General features: G+C 39.6%; 1 protein-coding gene across 5 annotated transcripts in view; it reads right to left on the bottom strand.

Moving 5' to 3' along the window:
- Positions 1 to 10651: 10651 nt before the first annotated feature.
- Cpne3 (copine 3) overlaps positions 10652 to 21432 on the bottom strand; it is a 51433-nt gene continuing 40652 nt past the window's right edge. For all 5 annotated transcript variants that reach the window (XM_048420121.3, XM_087897049.1, XM_087897051.1 and 2 more), the window contains 3 exons: positions 19037 to 19170; positions 17814 to 18050; positions 10652 to 14828 (listed from right to left, as the gene is read on the bottom strand). In XM_048420121.3, coding sequence (XP_048276078.3) covers positions 14718 to 14828; positions 17814 to 18050; positions 19037 to 19170 — 482 coding nt within the window. In that variant the 3' untranslated portion in view covers positions 10652 to 14717. The remainder of the gene's footprint in view (positions 14829 to 17813; positions 18051 to 19036; positions 19171 to 21432) is intronic.

The raw sequence follows: 21432 nt of genomic DNA, 5'->3' as shown, positions 1-21432 counted from the left end.
TCTTACACAAGTTTGGAAACTTGGACTCTCCATGTGTTCAACATACTGGAGTGATTGGAAAGCTCTGAGCTGAGTTGCAAAGGTAGGGGTGAGGGACTTCTAAGATTCAAGATCCCTGATTGGCTGACATTTGTCTAGGGGTGTACTAGTGAAAAGCAACGGGTTTGTGCTGGCAGGAGATCCTATCTATAATGGTTGGAATGTTAGGAATTTTCTTTGGACAGTCTGTTCCTGGGTGGTGCAGGCTTATGGTTTTTCCTGGAACTTGGTACGGCCTGCTATGGCAGTCGTGCAGCCTGGGACCCATGTGCTGCTCTGGACCCCATAGGAAATGGAGAAATGCCTGAGAGATTGCAGCCCCTCTTGGTCCCTTTTCACCTTCAGTCATCTCTGCTCATTGTGAATGACTGTGCTACACATTGTTTGGTTGGAAATAGTAGGAATGTAGAGCTGAGTACATGGTGTCCTGTAAGGGTTATTAACCAGACTGCAATCTGGTTTCTCACATCCAGTCATAAACACATTAACCTTGTGGCTTCTTCTAGAATCAAAAACCACTTAACAGGGAATTTAGATTCCTACTCACATCCTCATTTAATGAAATACAGAATGAGATCCTGTAATCCTGTATTCTGGGTTGTAAAAAGAGTATAGTAGAGACTTCAAGGGCAAAGGTACTCAATTGTTTTTGTCTTCAAACATAAAGACCAGGGAATGAGAAAAGTAGCTCATTCTGAAAGGACTTTTTCAAGGAAACAAATAGATTTCTTGGGTTCAAATAGTGATCAAGCTTGCTGTGCTATGACTTTTTTTTTTTTTTTTGCTTTTCCCACAAAAAGGAACACATCATAGATTTCACCAAAAAAACAGGACTATATGAAATGTCACATTTTTAAGAGTATTTAGTTATAAAACAATGGCTGTTGCAGCACACATTCATCTCTTATCCTAACAATGACCAATCTTTTTGCCTTTGGGAAACTCTCTGGAAGCTTTCCTTGTTGTTTCTATACTATAACATTCAATGTAAACTTCCAACCTGTGACAAAATGTCCAACATCCATGCAGCTCCCCTACACCTTCCCATTGCCTTCAGTGTCCCTGTACTAAGAGCTTGATATACCTTGTGCAGAGAAAGAGTCTTTTTCTAACAAGGTTATCTTCTTCTACCAAAGGCACAGCTTCAGGAGGGATATGCATGGAAAGGCGATGGCGGGATGGGCTATTTGCCTATCCAGTAATCATTGGGGTGACAGGTGTCACAGTCAGATCACCTTCATTTTAGGCTCCTTGCCCTGAATGAAAAATATGTTCATATTTTAAGTTGTGAGAGTTTCTGAAAACAATTAACTCCTATTATTGTTTATCTATTAGTCTCTTTCTTCAATTCTGTTTTCTTTCTTTCTCTCCCACCCCTCTCTCTGTCTTTCTGTTTTTTTTAATGTGAACAATTAGCAAAAATTATTTTGAAGTTAAAGTGTCTCAAATTTTTGAATTTGGCCAAATCTTTACACACATTATGTTGAAAAGAGCAATTGTTTACATTTTAATGATTCACTGGTGGATTATTTTTTATTAATTTATTTATTTGTTTATAAAAATTTCCACTTCCTCCCTGAAGGCGTAAGTCACAGACAATCCCACACCAGTTTGGAATTATGATTAATAGATGGTTATTTATTCAAAGGGGAAAAAACTTACAGATTACCGTCCCAGACAACAGCCCCTCCGCGCGAACAGGAAAGGAGTCCAGGGGCCGGAAACGGAGCCGGAAGACAAAGACAGAGTGGAGGACAGCCGCTGCTTTTTTTAAAGGGAGAGAGACCACGCCCCAATGGGCTGGTAACTCAGCGGCGATTGGCTGAAGGAGCTGAAGGAACTCCCACAGCACCTCCCCTCCTCCCCATACCCTCCCATTACCCCCACTCCCTCTCCTCCTGCCCCCCACTCCCTTTCCTCCTCCCTCTCCAGTCCTAAGAGCAGTCAGGGTTTCCTGCCCTGTGGGAAGTTCAAGTTCCTCCCCTCTCCCTCCAGGTCTAGGAAGGTGAGCATCCAAACAGACTAGGATCCCAGAAAGCCAGTACATGCAGACAAAACAAGACCCAGTGCCATTGTCAATGGCTTCTCAGTCAGCCCCCATGTCAGTCACATTTAGAGACTCCGGTTTGATCACATGCTCGTTCAGTCCCAGTCCAGCTGGCCTTGGTGAGCTCTCAATCGATCAGTCCCCTTGTATCAGAGGGTGAACGCACCCACACGGTCCTGATTTCCTTTTTCATGTTCTCTCTCCTTCTGCTCCTCATTTGGACCTTGGAGGCTCAGTCCAGTGCTCCAGTGTGGGTCTCCGTCTCTATCTCCATCTAGTGTCAGATGAGGGTTCCCTCTAGTCCTGCCTTTCTTGCTCACGTTGTCCCTCCATCTGCTTCTCATTTGGATCTAGGGAGTTAAGTCCAGTGTTCCAATGTGTGTCTCTGACTCTATCTCTATCCATCACTAGATGAAGGTTCTATGGTGATATACAAAATATTCATCAGTATGGTTATGGGCCAAGGCCAGTTCAGGCATGCTCTTCTCTGCTGCCCAGGGAACAATCTGGGGACCTCTCCTTGGGCCTGGGAACCCCTCCAGAATCAAGACTCTTGCAAACCCTAAAATGGCTCCCTTAGTTGAGATATATACTCCCCTAGTCCCATATCCATCCTTCCTCCCCCCATCCCATTCCCCCAAGCCATCCCCAGTCCTCCCCTTCTCCCTTCTCTCTAACCATCTCCCCTTACTTCCACCCCCCCACTTCACTCCCATGCACCCAAGTTTGCCTGGCAATCTTGTCTACTTCCAATATCCAGGAGGATAACTATATGATTTTCTTCAGATTCACCTTCTTATTTAGCTTCTCTAGGATCACAAATTATAGGCTCAAAGACCTTTAACTATGGCTAGAATCCACTTATGAGTGAGTACATACCATATTCTTCTTTTGGGGTCTGGGTTACCTCACTCAGTAAAGCATTTTCTATTTCCATCCATGTGCATGCAAAATTCAAGATGTCATTGTTTTATACCGCTGAGTAAAACTCTAATGTGTATATGTTCCACACCTTTTTTAACCATTCTTCTATTGAGGGGCACCTAGGTTGTTTCCAGGTTCTGACTATTACAAATAGTGCATCTATGAACATAGTTGAACAAATGCTTTTGTAGTATGATAGGGCATCTCTTGGGTATATTCCAAAGAGTGGAATTGCTGGGTCCTGAGGGAGGTTGACTCCCAGTTTCCTGAGAAACCGCCACACTGATTTCCACAGTGGCTGCACAAGTTTGCATTCCCACCAACAATGGATGAGAGTTCCCCTCATTCCACATCCTCTCCAGCATAGGCTATCATTGGTGTTTTTGAGTTTGGCTATTCTGACAGGTGTAAGATGGTATCTCAAAGTGGTTTTGATTTGCATTTCCCTGATCACTAAGGAGGTTGAGCATGACCTTAAGTGCCTTTTGGCCATTCGAAGTTCATCTGTTGTGAATTCTCTGTTCAGTTCAGTACCCCATTTTTTAATCGGGTTAATTAGAGTTTTAGTGTCTAGTTTCTTGAGATCTTTGTATATTTTGGAGATCAGACCTTTGTCTGATGAGGGGTTGGTGAAGATCTTCTCTCAGTCAGAAGGCAGCCTTTTTGTCTTACTGACGGTGTCCTTTGCTTTACAGAAGCTTCTCACTTTCAGGAGGTCCCATTTATTCGTTGGTTCTCTTATTGTCTGTGCTACTGGGGTTCTATTTAGGAAGTGGTCTCCTGTGCCTATATCTTGTAGACTACTTCCCACTTTCTCTTCTATCAGGTTCAAAGTGATCAGATTAATGTCGAGGTCTTTAATCCATTTGGACTTGAGTTTTGTGCATGGTGATAGATAGGGATCTACTTTCATTCTTCTACAGGTTGACATCCAGTTATGTCAGCACCATTTGTTAAAGATGCTTTCCTTCTTCCATTGTATACCTTTAGCTCCCTTGTCAAAAATCAGGTGTTCATAGGTTTGTGGGCTAATATCCAGGTCTTCTATTCGATTCCATAGGTCGACTTCTCTGTTGTTATGCCAATACCAAGCTGTTTTCAATACTGTCACTCTGTAATAGAGTTTGAAGTCAGGGTTGGTAATACCTCCAGACATTCCCTTATTGTATAAGATTGTTTTGGCTATCCTGGGTTTTTTTTCCATATAAACTTGATTATTGTTCTCTCAAGGTCTGTGAAGAAGTTTGATGGGATTTTGATGGGAATTGCATTGAATCTATAGATTGCTTTTGGTAGAATTGCCATTTTTACTATGTTGATTCTTCCAATCCAAGAGCAGGGGAGGTCTTTCCATTTTCTGGTATCCTCCTCAATTTCTTTCTTCAAGGACTTAAAGTTCTTGTCAAATAGGTCTTTCACATCCTTGGTTAGAGTTATCCCAAGATATTTTATGCTATTTGTGGCTATTATGAAAGGTGATGTTTCTCTGATTTCCCTCTCTGCTTCTTTATCCTTTGTGTATAGGAGGGCAACTGATTTTTTGGAGTTGATCTTGTATCCTGCCACATTACTAAGGGTGTTTATCAACTGTAGAAGTTCTTTGGTAGAGTTTTTGGGGCCACTTATGTACACTATCATATTGTCTGCAAATAACGAAAGTTTAACTTCATCCTTTCCAATTCGGATCCCCTTGATCCCCTTATGTTGTCTTATTGCTATTGCTAGAACTTCAAGCACTATATTGAAGAGGTATGGAGAGAGTGGACAGCCTTGTCGTGTTCCTGATTTAGTGGAATGGCTTTGAGTTTCTCTCCATTCAATTTGATGTTAGCTGTTGGCTTGCTATATATTGCTTTTATTATATTTAGGTATGATCCTTGTATACCCAATCTCTCCAACACCTTTATCATAAAGGGGTGTTGAATTTTGTCAAATGCTTTTTCAGCATCCAATGGAATGATCATATGGTTTTTTTTCTTTCAGTTTATTTATATGATGGATTACATTGATAGATTTGCGTATGTTGAACCAGCCCTGCATCTCTGGGATGAAGCCCACTTGATCATAATGGATAATTTTTCTAATGTGTTCTTGGATTCGGTTTGCCTGTATTTTATTGAGAATTTTTGCGTCAATGTTCATGAGTGAGATCGGCCTGTAATTCTCTTTCTTGGTTGTGTTTTTGTGTGGTTTTGGTATCAGGGTAACTGTAGCTTCATCTGTCTTTCTTAAGGAAGGCTCTTACTATGTAGACAATGCTGAACAGGTTTAGAAGGTCCAGACAGCCTGGAACAATAGATGGATGGATCAAAAGTTTGTACATATAATGTTCAGGAACATGACAATCAATTTGTTGTCATAACAATAGTTTCTTGTTTGGTGCGGGAGAATTGTCTGTAATCTGTCAATCATGTTTTAAATAAACGCTGATTGGCCAGGCAGGAGGTGTAGGCAGGAAAACCAGACAGGAAGTGGAAATGATGCAAGGAGAGCAGGAGAATTCTGGGGAGGAGGAAGTTGATTACTTCCATTCCTGCCCAGACCACCGAAGCAGCAGGATGTGAACTGCCCCACTGAAAAAGGTACTGAGCCACATGGCTAACATAGATCAGAAAAAATGGTTAATCAAGATGTGAGAGTTAGCCAGTAAGAGGCTAGACCTAATGGGCCAATCAGCTTTATAATTTATAGAGATCACTTGTGTGATTTTTACTTTGGGACTAAACAGCTGGGGATCCAGGCAGGACAGAAATCCCAACAAACAAACAGGCCCTTCATTGTTACACTTGTTCACCTTTACCTTAATTTGTGAAAAACAAGCTCTCAGTACAGAAACACTGAAGGCAGGGGGAAGGTATGGGTGAGCTACATGGCTGTCTGGTATTTCATCTGGGTGTGGAAGGTTGCATAGGGTGTTATAATGTAGAAAAAGCAAGAGGCTTTCAGAGAATGATCGATGTCAGAGGCACAGTGGGAAAATGTGAAGGGTTCTATAAACACCAGGGCTAGTAAAGCAATGATATGTGTGAGGCAAAAAGGAAATCAGGCTCAACGTGACTCAGTAGACAGTGTTGGTTCCAATCTGGTTTCAACTTCTAGAGTCTGATACCAGACAGTTTATTTTAGGTATATTTAAGTACAGCATAATTTTGGGAAAAGTTTCCTTATGATAATTAGCTCAATCCCGTGTATATAACAAAACTTAAGACACGATTACACTGAAATTCTTAACAAATTACATATGACCTCTTCCATAAAGATGGGTTCAATTGACCGAGAAACAATGCCCAAGATAAGGTATAGGGAGAATGAGATCAACGTAAAGCTTGAGGGAGTCAGATGTGGTTTGGCCCTCCAGATAACAGAGGTCGCCTTATGGGAGATGTCACATGTACTTTACAAATGGAGCAGAAGTAGTTAATGACAATTGAGACACATCTGTTCCTGGCAACACCAAGTTACTTCAAGAGGAAGATGGGCACTGAAGAGGCTTTTTACGGAGTCTGTTAGCCATTTGGGCAAGAACTGCTCTTTCCTGGACTGCTTCATGAACTGGACATGCAGGACCCGCAGAGAAATGACTGCTGAACTTGCCTAAAGGTTAGACGATCCTTCGGTGTTCCTGCTTCATGAAAGAGTTGGCTAGACATTCTGCAGGATACAAATGAAAAGTAACTGAAGAACTGTGGAACTGTCTCTGAAATTTCCTGCTTCATAGAAAATTCGGTCAGATACTATGGTCCTGTAGGCTAAAGATGAATGCCCCAATGGTACAGAAGAACTTTGAGTGACTGTCTAGGCAGCATGATGTCTCCGTCAATTCTAGAGTTTTGAAAGTTGCTTACAATGTACTTCCTGTTTACTTAGGTAATATTATATCCTTCTGGAGTCTTTGATGGATTTGAAGAATCTATAGTTATTGTTTTCCTTAGTTATGATAAAAGATAAAGTAGATATAAATATTATAACTGTAATTCTTGCTTGATTCCTATTTTGTTATATATAATTTTACTATGTTAAATCTTCCTTTTCATTTAAACAGAAAGGGGAGGTGATGTGGGATTCCCCACTGTATGCTGTGAATATCATTGATTAATAAAGGAACTGCTTTGGGCCCATAGCAAAGCTATAGGGGAACAGAGGTAGGCAGGGAAAACTAACCGGAATGCTGGGAGAAAGGAATTGGAGTCAGAGAGAAGTGATGGTGCTGAAATTTTCCCGGTAAGCCACCACCTCGTGGTGATGCACAGATTAATGGAGATGGGTTAAATTAAGATTTAAGAGTTAGCCAGTAAGAAGCTAGAGCTAATGGGCCAAGCCATGATTTAATTAATACAGTTTCAGTGTGGTTATTTCGGGGCTAAGTGGCCACAAACCAAACAGTGGCCTTCTTAGTACAGAGTGGGACAAAGGATGTGTCCTGTCTTTCAGAAGCCATTTGTGGGTCCTCATAAATACCTGAAGGTGCAAAGAGAGACCTTTACCCTTATCACAGAGGACCTCACTTGATTATTCCTGTTTTGCTTTCACAAATCATCTCCATTTTCATATTAGATCATAAGTTTTGAAGATAATTATATTCCTTACTTTAAAAATGCTTTTCTTAATGGCCAGTAACAAGTGACTCAGTAACTATCTATGCAAGAAAATGAATATGTTTTATAGAATGGTAGAATGAGAATGTCCCCTCCCCCACACACATACATATACATGCTTGGTCTTTAGTTGGTGAAGAATTAGGAGGTACAGTTTTGTTGGAGGTGTGTCATTGGGGGTTGGACTTTGAGTTTCAAAAGTCCATGCCATTCTTGGTTCATTCTCTCTCTCTCTCTCTCTCTCTTTCTCTCTCTCTCTCTCTCTCTCTCTCTCTCTCTCTCTCTCTCTGCCTTATGTCTGTGGATCAGGATGTAGGCTGCCAGCTGCTGCCATCATAGACTCTAACCCTCTGGAATCATGCGCCTTAAACATTTTCTTAAATAAATTACCGTGATCATGATGTTTCTTCACAGATATAAAGAAACTAAGACAGGTATGATGAAGTAAACAGAATATTTCCTATCCATTCTTCCTGAGAGCTCCTTAGGCCTCCCTAAGTCTTAGCATGAGGACCAGAGCTGTTTTTAAACCTGGTGCCTTGTGAGTCTGCTAATGAATCAAAGACTCAACTCTCCTAGCTCAAGCTGTACAAAGTCAAAATTCAGCTTGAAATGTCTTACTCATCATTTCTTTGGGGGACAAAATAGCTAAGCAAGTCTCCAGGGTAATTTGTAAACTCTTGTGATTTTTCTGGGGAATTTGGCAAAACATAGTGATGATTAGTGACAAGTGACAAGTGTGATGATCTTGTCATTCGCAAGACTGGCAGATCTAGAGATCTGTGTAATTACCAGGACTGTGCCAGCCTCTGAACTATTGAAGAAACTGATGAAATGGGCCCAACTCATTATCTGGATACAGAAGCAGACTTGTAGCCAGACAGAATCTGGAAACAGACCCAGAACCAAGTGTGTGATCTGACAGCTGAGTCACACCAGGTGACATTGCCAACTCCCTGGTTTGAGAGGCAGTGTGGCCAGAATTGAGTTTGATAACTGCATTCTCTGAAGCCCTTGAGCTTATGTTAATGAGGAAAATGCAAAGCCATTTAAGTCTTTGAAAATTCCAAGTATGCTTCTCCTGAAACCTATTCAACATTATCCTTCCCCTAAGACTGAGTGCTCCTGTATGCCCAGAAAGTCCCCCAGGATGAAACCTCACCAGTGGTCTGTCTTAGGATTTCTATTGCTGTGAAGAGACACAGGACCACAGCAACTCTACGAAAACATTTAATTGGGGTGGCTCACTTACATTTCAGAGATTCAGTCCATTATCATCATGGTGGAACATGGCAGTATGAAGGCAGACATAGTACTGGAGAAATAGCTGAGAGTCCTACATCTTCAGCCAACAGTTAGTGGCCTGAATGTCACACAGAATGTGAGCATAGGAGACCTCAAAGTCCACACCCACACTGACACACTTCCTCTAATAAAGCCACACCTACTTGAATAAAATCACACCTCCTAATAGTGCCACTTCCTTGGAGGCCATTTCCTTTCAAACCACTATATGGACTAAACCTCTGAAACTGTAAGCCACCCCAACTAAACGTTTCCCTGAAAGGAAGTCTAGAGGCCGTTGTGTGAAGTTGTGAAGGTGAAGCCTGGATTGCCTTAGTGGAAACAGTCTAAGAGAAATAAGTATGCTGCAGTCACCAAAACTGAAAGAAGTTGGAGTTCTGAAAAGCGTTTTGACATCAGATATGAAGATGGGGTTTGGAGTTAGCTCGCCTGGTTTCCAGTCTTGCTTTGGTTCAGCATTTCCTCACTATGCTCCCTTTCCTGTTTTGGAATAGTAATGTATATCCTGTCCCATTATATGTTGGAAGTATGTGATCTGTTTCTCATTTTTATTTTATAGGGGATTACAGTTAAGAGATTGCATGAATCTCAGAAGAGATTTTGGACTTTTAAACATTGTTGAGACTCTAAGATTAGACTATGGGGACTTTTGAAGTTGAACTAAATACATTTTACATTATAATATTGTTATAAGTTTATGGGGCTAGGGTGGTTTTAAATAAAGTTGGCCCCCATAAACTCATAGGGAATGGCACTGCTAGGAGCAGTGGTCTTATTGGAACAGGTGTGGCCCTGTTGGAGGAAGTGCGTCACTGTGGGGATGGGCTTTGAGGTCTTCTATGCTCAGGCGACTCTCAGAGTAATCATGGGTCACTTCCTGTTGCCTGCAGATCAAAAAGCAGAACTCTCAGCTCCTTTTTCAGTACCATGTCTGCCTGCCTGCTGCCAAGCCCCACCATGGTAATGAACTAAAACTCTGAAACTGTAAGATACTCCAGTGAAATCGTTTCCTTTATAAGAGTTGTTGTGGTCATGGTGTCCCTTGACAGCAATAGAAACCCTAAAGTAGCTTTATATTTGCTGTTTAACCTTTAGTCTATTCAGTTATTAATGATTCTTTCATCACAGGCATAGGTCAGTCACTGCAGAAGTGGGTTCCTGAGGCAAAGGGTAAGCTCAGCTCAGTTTCTTCTTCCTCTCATGTGTTCTCTGCCCTTCTACCATGCTATGACACAGCAGAGGCTCCCTTTAGATGCCTGCATCATACTCTTGAACTTTTCCATCTGGGTTATTTATAAATTATTCAGTCTACTTCGTTTTTAATGGCACCCAAAATTAGACTAATTTTCTATTTATTTCTAATTTTTCTACTATTTTTCTTGTGTATGGTACATGAGTGTGTGAATGTGTGCAGGATGCAAAGGCCAGAGGGCACTGAGTGTTCTCTATTGCTCTCTGCCTTACTCCATCAAGTAAGGACCTCTCACTGAACATGGAGCTTGCCAGTTCTCAGCTAGGCTAATAGCCAACAAGTCCCAGAAGTCCTTTATCAGTTCCCTCCAGTGCTAAGATTAGAGTCTGTGTGGCTATGCTTAGCTTAGTACAGGGGTCCAGGGGTCTGAACTCAGATCCTCAAACTTATATAGCAAGTGGTCTTATCCATTGAACCATATCCCCCAGTTCCATTTTCTATTATTTTGGTAAGATGTAGAGAAATAAAAATGAAAACAACACAGCCATGTTACATCAAGAAGTAACTTTATCCAAAGGGAATTCACACAGAAGACACATGTGACATGAATTCATGTATGGTAAGCTATGCACATACTGTGATATCCACAGCAACACAACTGCTCACAGTTGTCACCGAGCTGCTAACTTACCTTACATCATCTTCATGAAAAATAGACTAGAGAGCACTCTTGAAGATGGCTTTCTAGGAAACACACGAAAGGGGCAAAGCAAGTCAAAATGCAGCACAGGCAGCAATGAGGCCCTGAATCTACTTTGGAAAAGTTGTCTGAGGTGAATACTTGGAGATTCCTCAGAAGACTTAACATTCTAGTGACCTTTAAAAAAATCGATGAGGTTACTAGACCAGTGGGAACACTATTTCTGAAGATATGCACGTGAGAAATCATATCTGTGCACAGCATGATCGTGTACATATGTGTTACAAAGAAACAAAAGTCAATTTGGGGATTTTCATTTTAAAAATGAATGGCATTTGTTCACATAGTGGCACAACAGGGAAAATAAATATTTGATTACAAAACACATAAAATAGCATGAAATGAATTTGAGTGCTGAAACTAAGAGTTTTATAAGAGATAATTTAGAAGTTGTAAATGCTCTTATTTCAAACTGCAGTAATGTACGGATTACTTTAATTTGCCAGAATCACAGTTCTTATAAATAACAAATCTATAAAAACCCAATCAAGATGAGTCGTTTAAAGAAAAAGTATTTTAAAAGGAAACAATTCTGGTAAGCCAGAATATAAAACTGCTAAGAAACAAACGGCAGGAAGATGGCTGCCAGATGCCCAGTGCAAACACGAAGAAGGGACTGCGGTTCTGAGCACCCTCTGGGGCTGAGCAAGTTCAGTGAGCCCTGCTTCAGAGCCAGAGAAGCCCCTCTGCTACTGCATAACATACACTGAGAATCTGTAAGCCATTTCTGTGCTGGTTCCCTCTGTATGCAAAAGAAAGTCCTGAAAACCACAGCGATGTCTTTCCAAGCACAGAGAACTGAGATGTGTAAAACAATAAAGGGTTCAAAATAGAGAAAAGAAAAGAAAGAAAATCTGTCTTCACCTCCTCTATTAATTGTTGCTAATGAACCATGCTGTGGAGCCCCATGAGCAGTCATGTAGACTGAAAAACCTGACAACAGTAGGTTTCTAATGCCTAATGCACAATGGCCAAAAATTAATTCAAAACCAAATGTGTAATGAATCTGAGGTGTTCTGGGCTTGCCCATATATCACTCAACTTCACTGCAGCCTTGGTTCTGAGACACACTTGATGCACTTTCTGTCATGCCATGCAACAATAATAAACCCTGTCTGAATACCTCAGCTCAATTCAGGTTACTTCATGTATTATGAGTTACAGTCATTTTACTCTACAAACTAAGCTTCTTGAAGCATAAATGCTTAGTTATAGAAAACAAAGACTTCAATACCCCCTGCTATTCTGAATCAAGTCAATAATCAAGTCAGAATCTCTAGATTGTATTGTGTTAGAAAGTTTGACTTTAAAAATTGTAAGCTTCAACTTCATTCAAAATCTTTAAATGTGTTTTGGCTTTGGATAGGGACAGAACTTCTAACCTCTGAAACACCCCTAAATATATTTATGACATTTTATACTATGTAGTTAAGTGAAAGGCAGTTCTAAGCATGGACAATTAGAAAAACAAAGTATCAACCAAGTCTGAAGCACATCGAAGATGCTCTTTGTACTGCAATATATCCAGTTGAGATCTAATTCTTATGTAAAAAAACAAAGCATATCCACCTTATGAGTAGGCAAATATGTCTTCCTCTTTAATATGTGGTAAAATTGTAAATCTAACAAAAATTGTGCTAAATAAAAATTTTTGTGTCCTCTGTGTGTATGTATGCAGGTGCACACTGAGGGCAGAGGAGGACATCAGGTCCCCTGAAGCTGGAGTCACAGCCAACTGTGAGCTGCCTGATGTAGGGTCTGGGAACCAAATTCAGGTCTTTTGCAAGAGCAATATATGCTCTGAACCCTGAGCCATCTGTCCAGATCCCTAAAATAAATTTCATTTGATTTACTTGCAATGCTTGATTTGTATTACCTATTTTAAATGCTTATAAAACTGGGGTTGCATAAACATGTCTTGAGTGAAAGGATACAAAGTAAAAATAAATTTAAGAAGCCCTGTTATAGAGGTGCACTGCCTCAGGTTAACAGCACCCAGGTGAGAAGGAGACAACCTTCACTGGGCTCTGCAAACAAGACAAGCAGATCTCCTCTGAGCTAGATCTCAGCAGAAACTCTTTCTGAGAAGCCTGCAGAGAAAGAAGACACAGGCAGCAGTAGAGGGACTCAGTAACACTGACTAGTGCTAGATAGCCTCTTAAGAATATGTGACGAATACACAATTCTGTGTTAAATTGTTAGTGATGATTGGCCACTGCATAGACAGGCAAAGTACTTGGCATCAAGATTTCAGACAAATGTTACAGAATCTATTCCAAAAATATAGTGCTCAGGAAGCAGTACATTTTAAAGGGTAAAGTAGAGGTAATTCTATTCTTCAAAACAAGCATACTAAGTCCACACTATCTAATGGAGCAGTTGAAAAAGTTTCAAAAAAGTTGAAAAATTATTTGTGTGTGTTGTTTTTTTTTCTTTTTAAATATATCAGGTTGTATGCTTAACAGAACATATTCTGGACTTAGGAAAAAGTATATTATTGAAATGAAAAATGGAATTTTGATTAATAAATAACTGGAACTATATGTTTAAAGAAAACAAAAATATCATTTTAAAAGGCAAAAATATCTAAATAAGTCTATACAAGTCAATGCACAGGTGCATAGCAAGAAAAGAATAAAAATGATCTCTCCCAATTATGCCATCAGATAGAAAAATTGTATGATTTCTTAATTATTTACTTTTCTTTGTTACTTTGAAACATATTCTGTGTAGCTGGCTGACCTGGAACTTACAATGTATGTGGGTTGGCTTCTGATGACCCTCCAGCTTCTACCTCTCAAGTACTAAGATGAAGTGTCATCATGCCAAGCCTACAATAGTAAATTTTTATCTTAAATGTTTGGTCCTCACAGCTTTAATGGACAAAGCAATTCCAATCACTTAGCCAACTTACACTGATCTAAGTTATATAAATTCTGGGATGACCTATCATTTGTACTTCAACAGAGGCTCAAGTGTCTTGTTTACTCAGTAAAAGAAAGGCCAAATCTGACCATGTTGTGAGCAATAGTTCACAGCGAAAAGAAGAGATTTCAAAAGGTAAAACTGTCTTGTCTACAAGGATTTTCTTCCTGGTTGATTGTCCATTTTAAAAACTGACAGGCCGGGTGGTGGTGGTGCACACCTTTAATCCCAGCACTTGGGAGGCAGAGCAGGTGGATCTCAATTCAAGGCCAGCCTGGTCTACAGAGTTTCAGGACTGGCTCCAAAGCTACACAAAGAAACCCTGCCTTGGAAACAAACAAACAAACAAAAACAAAACAAAAAACTGAGTAAGTCCCTTGTTTTTCATGAAGACCTAAGTGAAAACAGTTTTGTATAATGCATAACACATCACTGCAGCATGAAAAGGGACAAAATACAGAGTAACAGATACAAATTCAGTACTAATTTGTGTTAAGGAGCTCTCTCAGTCACAAGAACAGAGTTTGGCTTGCAAAATATTTACTATAAACAGTATAGCAACCTGCAAACCACATCATCTTGTAATTCCTCATTTGCTCTGACTACATTTTAAAGTGGAATTTTCATTATAGAAAGTAGACAACAAACCAACAAATTCCCACTTTTCCCACATTAAATACAATTACAAATAGCACTGTTAGAATTTCTATAAATCACTAACAATCACTGAATTTATTAAGCAGAGATAGACTTGTTATTGTCCTCTTCAAAAAGTATAAAATGTATGCTTTAAACAGATAAAATACGTACAAAAAGTTGGGTTTCTATCAGGAACACTGTAAGTGAAAAGCACATAAGGTAGATAAATCATTCTGCATAAGAGATGGCACTGCTCCACACAGCTTATGAATCCTGGAGGTGTCCTGGCTCCTACTTCACAGCGGGGTTTTTGGGAGGAAGGAGTTTGTATGTATTGAAGTAGCCCACCACCTGCTGGGGAATCTCTGCCAAGACACACTGAGCAAGTGCTTCTTTTGGAGCCTTGAGGAAAAACAAAGTCATAGTTACTATTACCAAATGGAGATTTGCTGGCTTGCATAGTTGTTGTCTCTTGGAGCTCAGGCTGGCCTTGAACTCACTATGTAGCCAGGTATGACAAGAAACTCTCTCCATCCTTCTGACTCTACCTACCAAGTGCTGAAATTGCAGGCATACACAACCATTTTGGCTGATATTCTGGCTGTTTGATAAAAGACTAGAGATAACTCAGCAGTCATTAAAAAGTAGTAATTCCCAGCCTCTAGGTTTATGCCTTAGGAACAGGCCACATAATATAAGAAAAGTAATTCATGGTATTTATAATTGCCATCATTACCATTGCTAGTATGTGTCAAGTTCTTGGGTGCCAGCCATTTCATATTTAATAATTCTGCTGTTGTTATGCCTCCTACTTTTTGTGGCAGGGTCTCACTATGTAGCCTTATCTGGTTTGGAAAACATTCTGTAGACCAGGCTGGCCTTGAATTTGAGATAGCCTACTTCTGCCTTCTGAGTGATATTGATATATTTCCTGCCTCTGTTTGCTGAGTGCTGACACTATAGGTGTGTGTTTAGATGCACGACCTATTTTTTGTAATGTATTCTTAGCTTTTCCTTTTTAAGAAAGTCATATTAAAAGGTTGTTCTAGAGCTGGGCAGTGGTGGCACAGGCCTTTAATTCCAGCATTCAGGAGGCAGAGGCAGGCAAATCTCTGTGAGTTCGAGGTCAGCCTGGTCTACAAAGAGCTAGTTCCAAGACAGGCTCCAAAGCTACAGAAAAACTTTCTCTCGGAAAACCAAACCAAATCAAACCAAACAAAAATCACACTATTCTACTTGTGCCTACAGACTTTATGTTAGTCACACAAAGAGTTTATTATTCTCATGACTACTAAATGCAACCCCTATTTTAATTACCTATTAGCTTGAGTAATACCATAAACTGATTTTAAAAGGTGTTTTGAGTATCAATCACCATTCTGAAATGAGCATGCAAAAATCTAATGCAAAATGCTATATGAAACACAGTCTGTGACTACAGGAATGATGTAAACAGAATGATTCTAAATGCTTCTTTTTCCCAAACAACCCATTCACGGAAGTCCTTCATATCAGCATTTGTATTGTTTTTAAAGTCTGTTCATAAATATTCTATGCTATGGATATACCACACTTTTCGTCATCATTTACCTGTTGAAGGATATCTGGGTTGTTTACAGTTTTTATCTATTATGAATAAAGGTGCTAAAACATTCACATATGGGTTTTTATTTTTGGTTTTTAAATATGTGGATATAAGACTATTTCATATAGCATTATACATTAAATCCTTCTATATTCTTCTCAAAATGGTCAGCCTGATCTACACTGAGAATTTCTGATCAGCATGGAGACTATCTCAAGAATTCAAAAATCAAACAAAACTAAAGAAGAATGCATGCACCAACCCGGGGGACTCTGAGAAGAGGCATGCTAAGAGGAAAAGTCAGTCTTATAGCTCATATAGAGTATGCTTCCATCTATGTAAATTTTTTTTGTTTGTTTAGTTGTTTGTTTTCTGAGATAGCATCTCTCCAAGAAGCTTAGACTGGCCTCAAATTCACACTTGCTGCCTCCCATGGGCTGCTACTATAGGCATGTACCATCATGCCTGAATATTTATATAAATTCCTGAAATAATGAAATTGTAGAAATGAACAGTTTAGTGGTTTCCATGGGCTAAGGAGACATAGGTGTAGATGGGAAGTAGATGCATCAACAAAGGCAAAACATAAGGGCTCCCCGTGGTGATGAATCATAATTAGATCACTATACATACCAAGGCTGTGATCTGTAAAATATTCTACAAGGTATTAACACTGGACCAAGTATGATATTTTCTAAGAGATTTTTATCTGATTTTTTTTTTTTGAGATATGTCTCCCTATGGGACCCAGGCAGCTTGGAACTCACTATATAGTCCAGGCTGATCTTAGAGTGAGGGAATTAAAGATGTATTAACATCTGCTTCTACGAACAAGCATACTCTCCTAGAGGTTTGGTTAGTACTTGGTGTTTCTGTTGTTACAAAGTGTGGCTTATCTTGACTGTCCATTCAATAGGACCCAGGATCACCTAGGACATATACTTCTGGGTCTATCTCTGTTTTCAGAGAGGTTGAACTGGAGTGGAGAAGTAGACCTATGTTGAGTACAGGTAGCACTACTCCATGAGCTGGAGTCCTGGACTGAGTAAAAATGAGAAATTGAGCTGAGCATCTGAGTTGGCTGATTATGCTAACTTGCTAAAGTTATCAAAGAGGCGCAAGCTCAATTGAGCAAATGAACTACGAGCTGATGTGGGATGCCTTTCTGTATATGTGTTGCTTTTATTGGTTGATAAATAAAGCTGTTTTGGCCAATAACTTAGCAGAAAAAAGCCAGGCAGGAAATCCAAACAGCAAGAGAGAAAGAGAGAGAGAGAGAGAGAGAGAGAGAGAGAGAGAGAGAGAGAGAGAGAGAGAGAGAGAGAGAGAAGGCAGAGTCAGGGAGACTCCATGTAGCTGCTGAAGGAGACAGATGCTGGACCCTTACAAGTGCCTCGTGATGATACACAGATTAATAGAAATGGGTTAATTTAAGATGCAAGAGTTAGTTAATAAGAAGACTGAGCTAATAGCCAAGCAGTGTTGTAATTAATATAGTTTCTATGTTATTATTTGGGTCTGGGCAGCTGGGAAATGAACGTGCAGTCTCTGCTTACAGTGAGCCAAAGGAAATTTTCCTTCTACAAGATGTCTTTGCCAGACAATTTTTCACAGCCATGAGGAAAGTGATGAATACAAAGTAACAAAAAATCTTAACATATTTATAACAATATTATTTGAAGTTTATCATTCTGTTATTATTATATCAAAAGCACAAAGGATAAAAAAATGCGCAACCAAATCGAACCTCTCACATGCAAAGGCAAAAGCATTCTGTTTAAGTCAGAAAGAACGGTACTCACATTCTGGAACTGTCTGAAAGGCACGAACTGAACAATATCTCTTATGGCCACCTCTCCTGATGGGGAACGGAGATTCCCCCCATCACCATCCAGAAACTCCATGGCACTAAAGTCGGCTCCCCCAACTCCCACAATGATGATAGACATGGGCAGCTTGGAAGCGTTGACGATCGCGTGTCTAGTTTCATCAAGGTCTGTGATCACACCATCCGTGATGATCAAGAGCACAAAGTATTGCTACCAAGAAAGAAAACATGTTCTCTGAGCAGGTGAAGGTCAAACAGTAAAAGGACTGACCTAGGGTAGTGAGTCAACTGCTTCGCTCCTGTCATTGCCAGCGTGTTTCTGGGCTATCAACTGCATAATAGAGCCTGTAATTCTCTGATGACAAGGATCAACTCTAGATTCATTAGAAGTGTAACACATCACAAAATAAGTTGAAAAAAAATACACAGAAGACCTCTAAATATCAAAGAAAAGCCTTTCAAGTAAGCAGAGGAATAAACACTCATTAAACATGTCAAAGACTAGAACAAGGGAGCAAATGAGAACTCCACTCTCAACAGATCCAAAACTTCCAAAGGGTTATCTGTCCAGCTAAAACACATGCTTTAAAAAAAATTTCGTTTTTTGATGAAACTTTCCAGAGTAGTAAACTGTCACATAAAGCTATAGGGCAGGAATAAGATTTATGATTGTAACTTATACTATGGGAGTGTTTTCTCTGACTCAGGCACTGTTTGCATTTTACATGAATGATCTTGTTTAACTTTTCAACACCTACACAATGGGGCTCCCTACAATCTCTGCCCCTAATTTTAAATATATTACAGCTTGAGAGATTTGGTAACCAACATCTGACTGGTAATGGTCAGCTAATTCAAACCTTTGTATCAAACCTCTGTATTATAGGAAGTGATGCAATACCAGCAACTGATGTATTCAAAGGCCTTCACATGAAGTATTTTTCTAAAAGCTAAGTAATAGCCCCCCTTTTTTTGTAGAACCTAGCAAATTACTTCCAAAGCCAGAAAAAAGACTCAAAAATGTAAGCATTATTTTGTTTTAGTGATCATTAATAGCAACAGATACCTCTCCCAAACCAATACTAATTATATCATTACTTCTTACTCTTGACTTACTACCCTGACAAATTCAATAGTATGGCAACCAGGAAAAAGTACCAACCACACCCTTCCTGCTTCTGAGTCTAGAGCACTTACAGATGCTGTCTGCTGCTGTGTGGCTGCAGCTGCAAACCTGGCCACGTGATTTATAATTGGAGAAAAATTAGTTGGTCCATAGAGTTTTATCTGAGGAAGACAGGTCCGATAAGCCTCTATAATGCCTTGAATTCCTAGATCAAAGAAAGTAGTATTAAAAATCCTCAAATATAATTTGTTAACCCACAGTACTGGGAAGCACAACTATATACACATTAGCAAAGTTCTATAAAAATAGAAGGTTATAAGGCTAACTAATTCTAATTAACTAGGTTATCCGAGTCAGGGTCAGGCATGGTATAATAGACAGCATTAGTTTAATATTCACATAGGCTGTTTCCCACATTTTCTCTAGAAACTAAACAGTTCGGCTTGCCAGTATTATAAGTAGCAAGTTGAACAGGGCTATATATGATTCAATGCATATAAACAGACAGGGCCAGCATCTAAGTAGATGCCTTTAGAACCATTGCCTGTTTTCTCTAGTTCTTATACTCTTTTCCTGGCTCACAGAAGCAGCAGGTGAAGAGCTGGTCCCTTCAGGCTGAGTATCAGACTAAGAAACTTGGGGAGAGCTGGATGAGGTATTACATCTTCTATCCAAGCACTCAGGAAACCAAGGTAGAAAGAGGCCAAGTTTATAGCCTGAACTACATGGCAAGACCCTATCTTATAAAAACAAACTAAAAACGAAACATAGAAAACTGTGTGATCTAGCTACAAGTCAAATGAGTAAGGAATAGATGTGCCACTGTAAGTCACCAATGTTTAGGGCTATTTCTGTTAAAACAGCGTGGTCTGGATCTGGCTAGTATTCTGGTGTAAAGGAGTCTACAAACGAATATCCCAGGTATGCTGTGTTTATTCTGTCCTCAATGACAGTTTAGGATGCAGGCAAATGCTATAAATCTCAAAAGAATTCCCTGTGCTATATTTTGAGACCACAAAAACTTGTCCATGGTGTATTTTAAAGAATGTTTTATTTTCCTATGTTAGTGTATTTAAAATTTTTATTCATTTGTGTATAGTGTGTATGTGTGTGGTATATATGTACACGCAAGTGAATATGCAGCTATGCACACCTGTGCATGCCACGCAGACACCAGAACAAGGTGTCAGGTGTCCTTTTTATTGCTCTCCATCTTCTGTCTTAAAATAGAGTATAATATGAACCATTTTGGTTAGGCTGGCTAGCCAGTGAACTCTCCAGATCTATCTTCTGTGCCCTCCAATGAAATAATAGGAATGTCCAGTCATGCCAAACTTTCTGCATGGCTGGTTGGGATTTCAACTCAGGTCCTCATGTTTGTATAGCCAGTGTTCTTAATCACTGACTCATCCCTCAACTCTGTAGAAAACTTTTCAACCAAAAAGGGGTCTCAAAGATCAAAGACAAGAATGAAACACCAATTTTCTCCTCTTAAAATTTAAGAGTTCCAAGAAACTCCTGTTGGTCATATTGAATTTAGAAGCAAGTAGCCTTGAGCAACCTGTGACAACAATTCACAGAGATGTGATTTTACAGTGATAAACTGATAGTGTTACTAGGAATTAGTCTAACAGTAGTAACAATAATATTAACTACAGAGAGCAGCATCACTAACTGCAATGGAATACACTGTAGAAAACCTGAGCATATAATTCCAGCAACAATAGTTGTGGTGATTTTAATAAGAGCGGCCCCCATAGGTCAGAGATTTGAATGCTTGGTCACCAGGGAGTAGCATCATCTGAAAGGATTAGGTGTGGCCGTGTGGGAGGAAGTGCATCACTGGGATGGGATTGGAGGTTTCAGAAGCCCTTGACAAGTTCAGAGTCTCTCTCTTCTTCCTGATTGAGATCCAGATGTAGAACCATCAGCTACCATGTCTTCTTGCACACCAATGGACTAAACTCTGAAACTCGTTTTCTTTTGTAAAAGTTGCCATGGTCATGGTGTCTCTTCACAGCAACAGAACACTGATAAAGACAGAAGTATTTTCTCCATTTGTATAATTAAGCTTGCTTTGTATCCTGAAGGTTTTTAGCAATTTACTCTCTTCACAAAGTCTCCAAATACTCACCTAAGACTGAATTATACTGAAATCCTTCCTTGCATTAAAGCAATAAGTGAATTGTTATTTCTAGGCAACTAAGCTAATGATATCTTTAGAAAAATATAATTGAACTTTGGTGTCTTAAAGCCTTACCTTTTCTATATAGCATATCTTTGATCTACAATCAAAATGGTTGTTTTCTTCGGACTATGAACTTAAAGTGAAAAGGTTATTTGCTTGATGAGCAGACCAAGGATGGGTTTACACTATTTATAGAGCATAAAACTTCTAAAATGAGTTGTCAGATGACATAAGTATATTTAGTATATTCTAAAAATAATTCCAATTTAGATAAGCACC

This window comes from Myodes glareolus, chromosome 16, assembly GCF_982192425.1.
Source record: "Myodes glareolus chromosome 16, mMyoGla1.1, whole genome shotgun sequence".
In the NCBI taxonomy this organism is placed as follows: domain Eukaryota; kingdom Metazoa; phylum Chordata; class Mammalia; order Rodentia; family Cricetidae; genus Myodes; species Myodes glareolus.
This window is presented reverse-complemented; position numbering and strand designations above follow the sequence as displayed.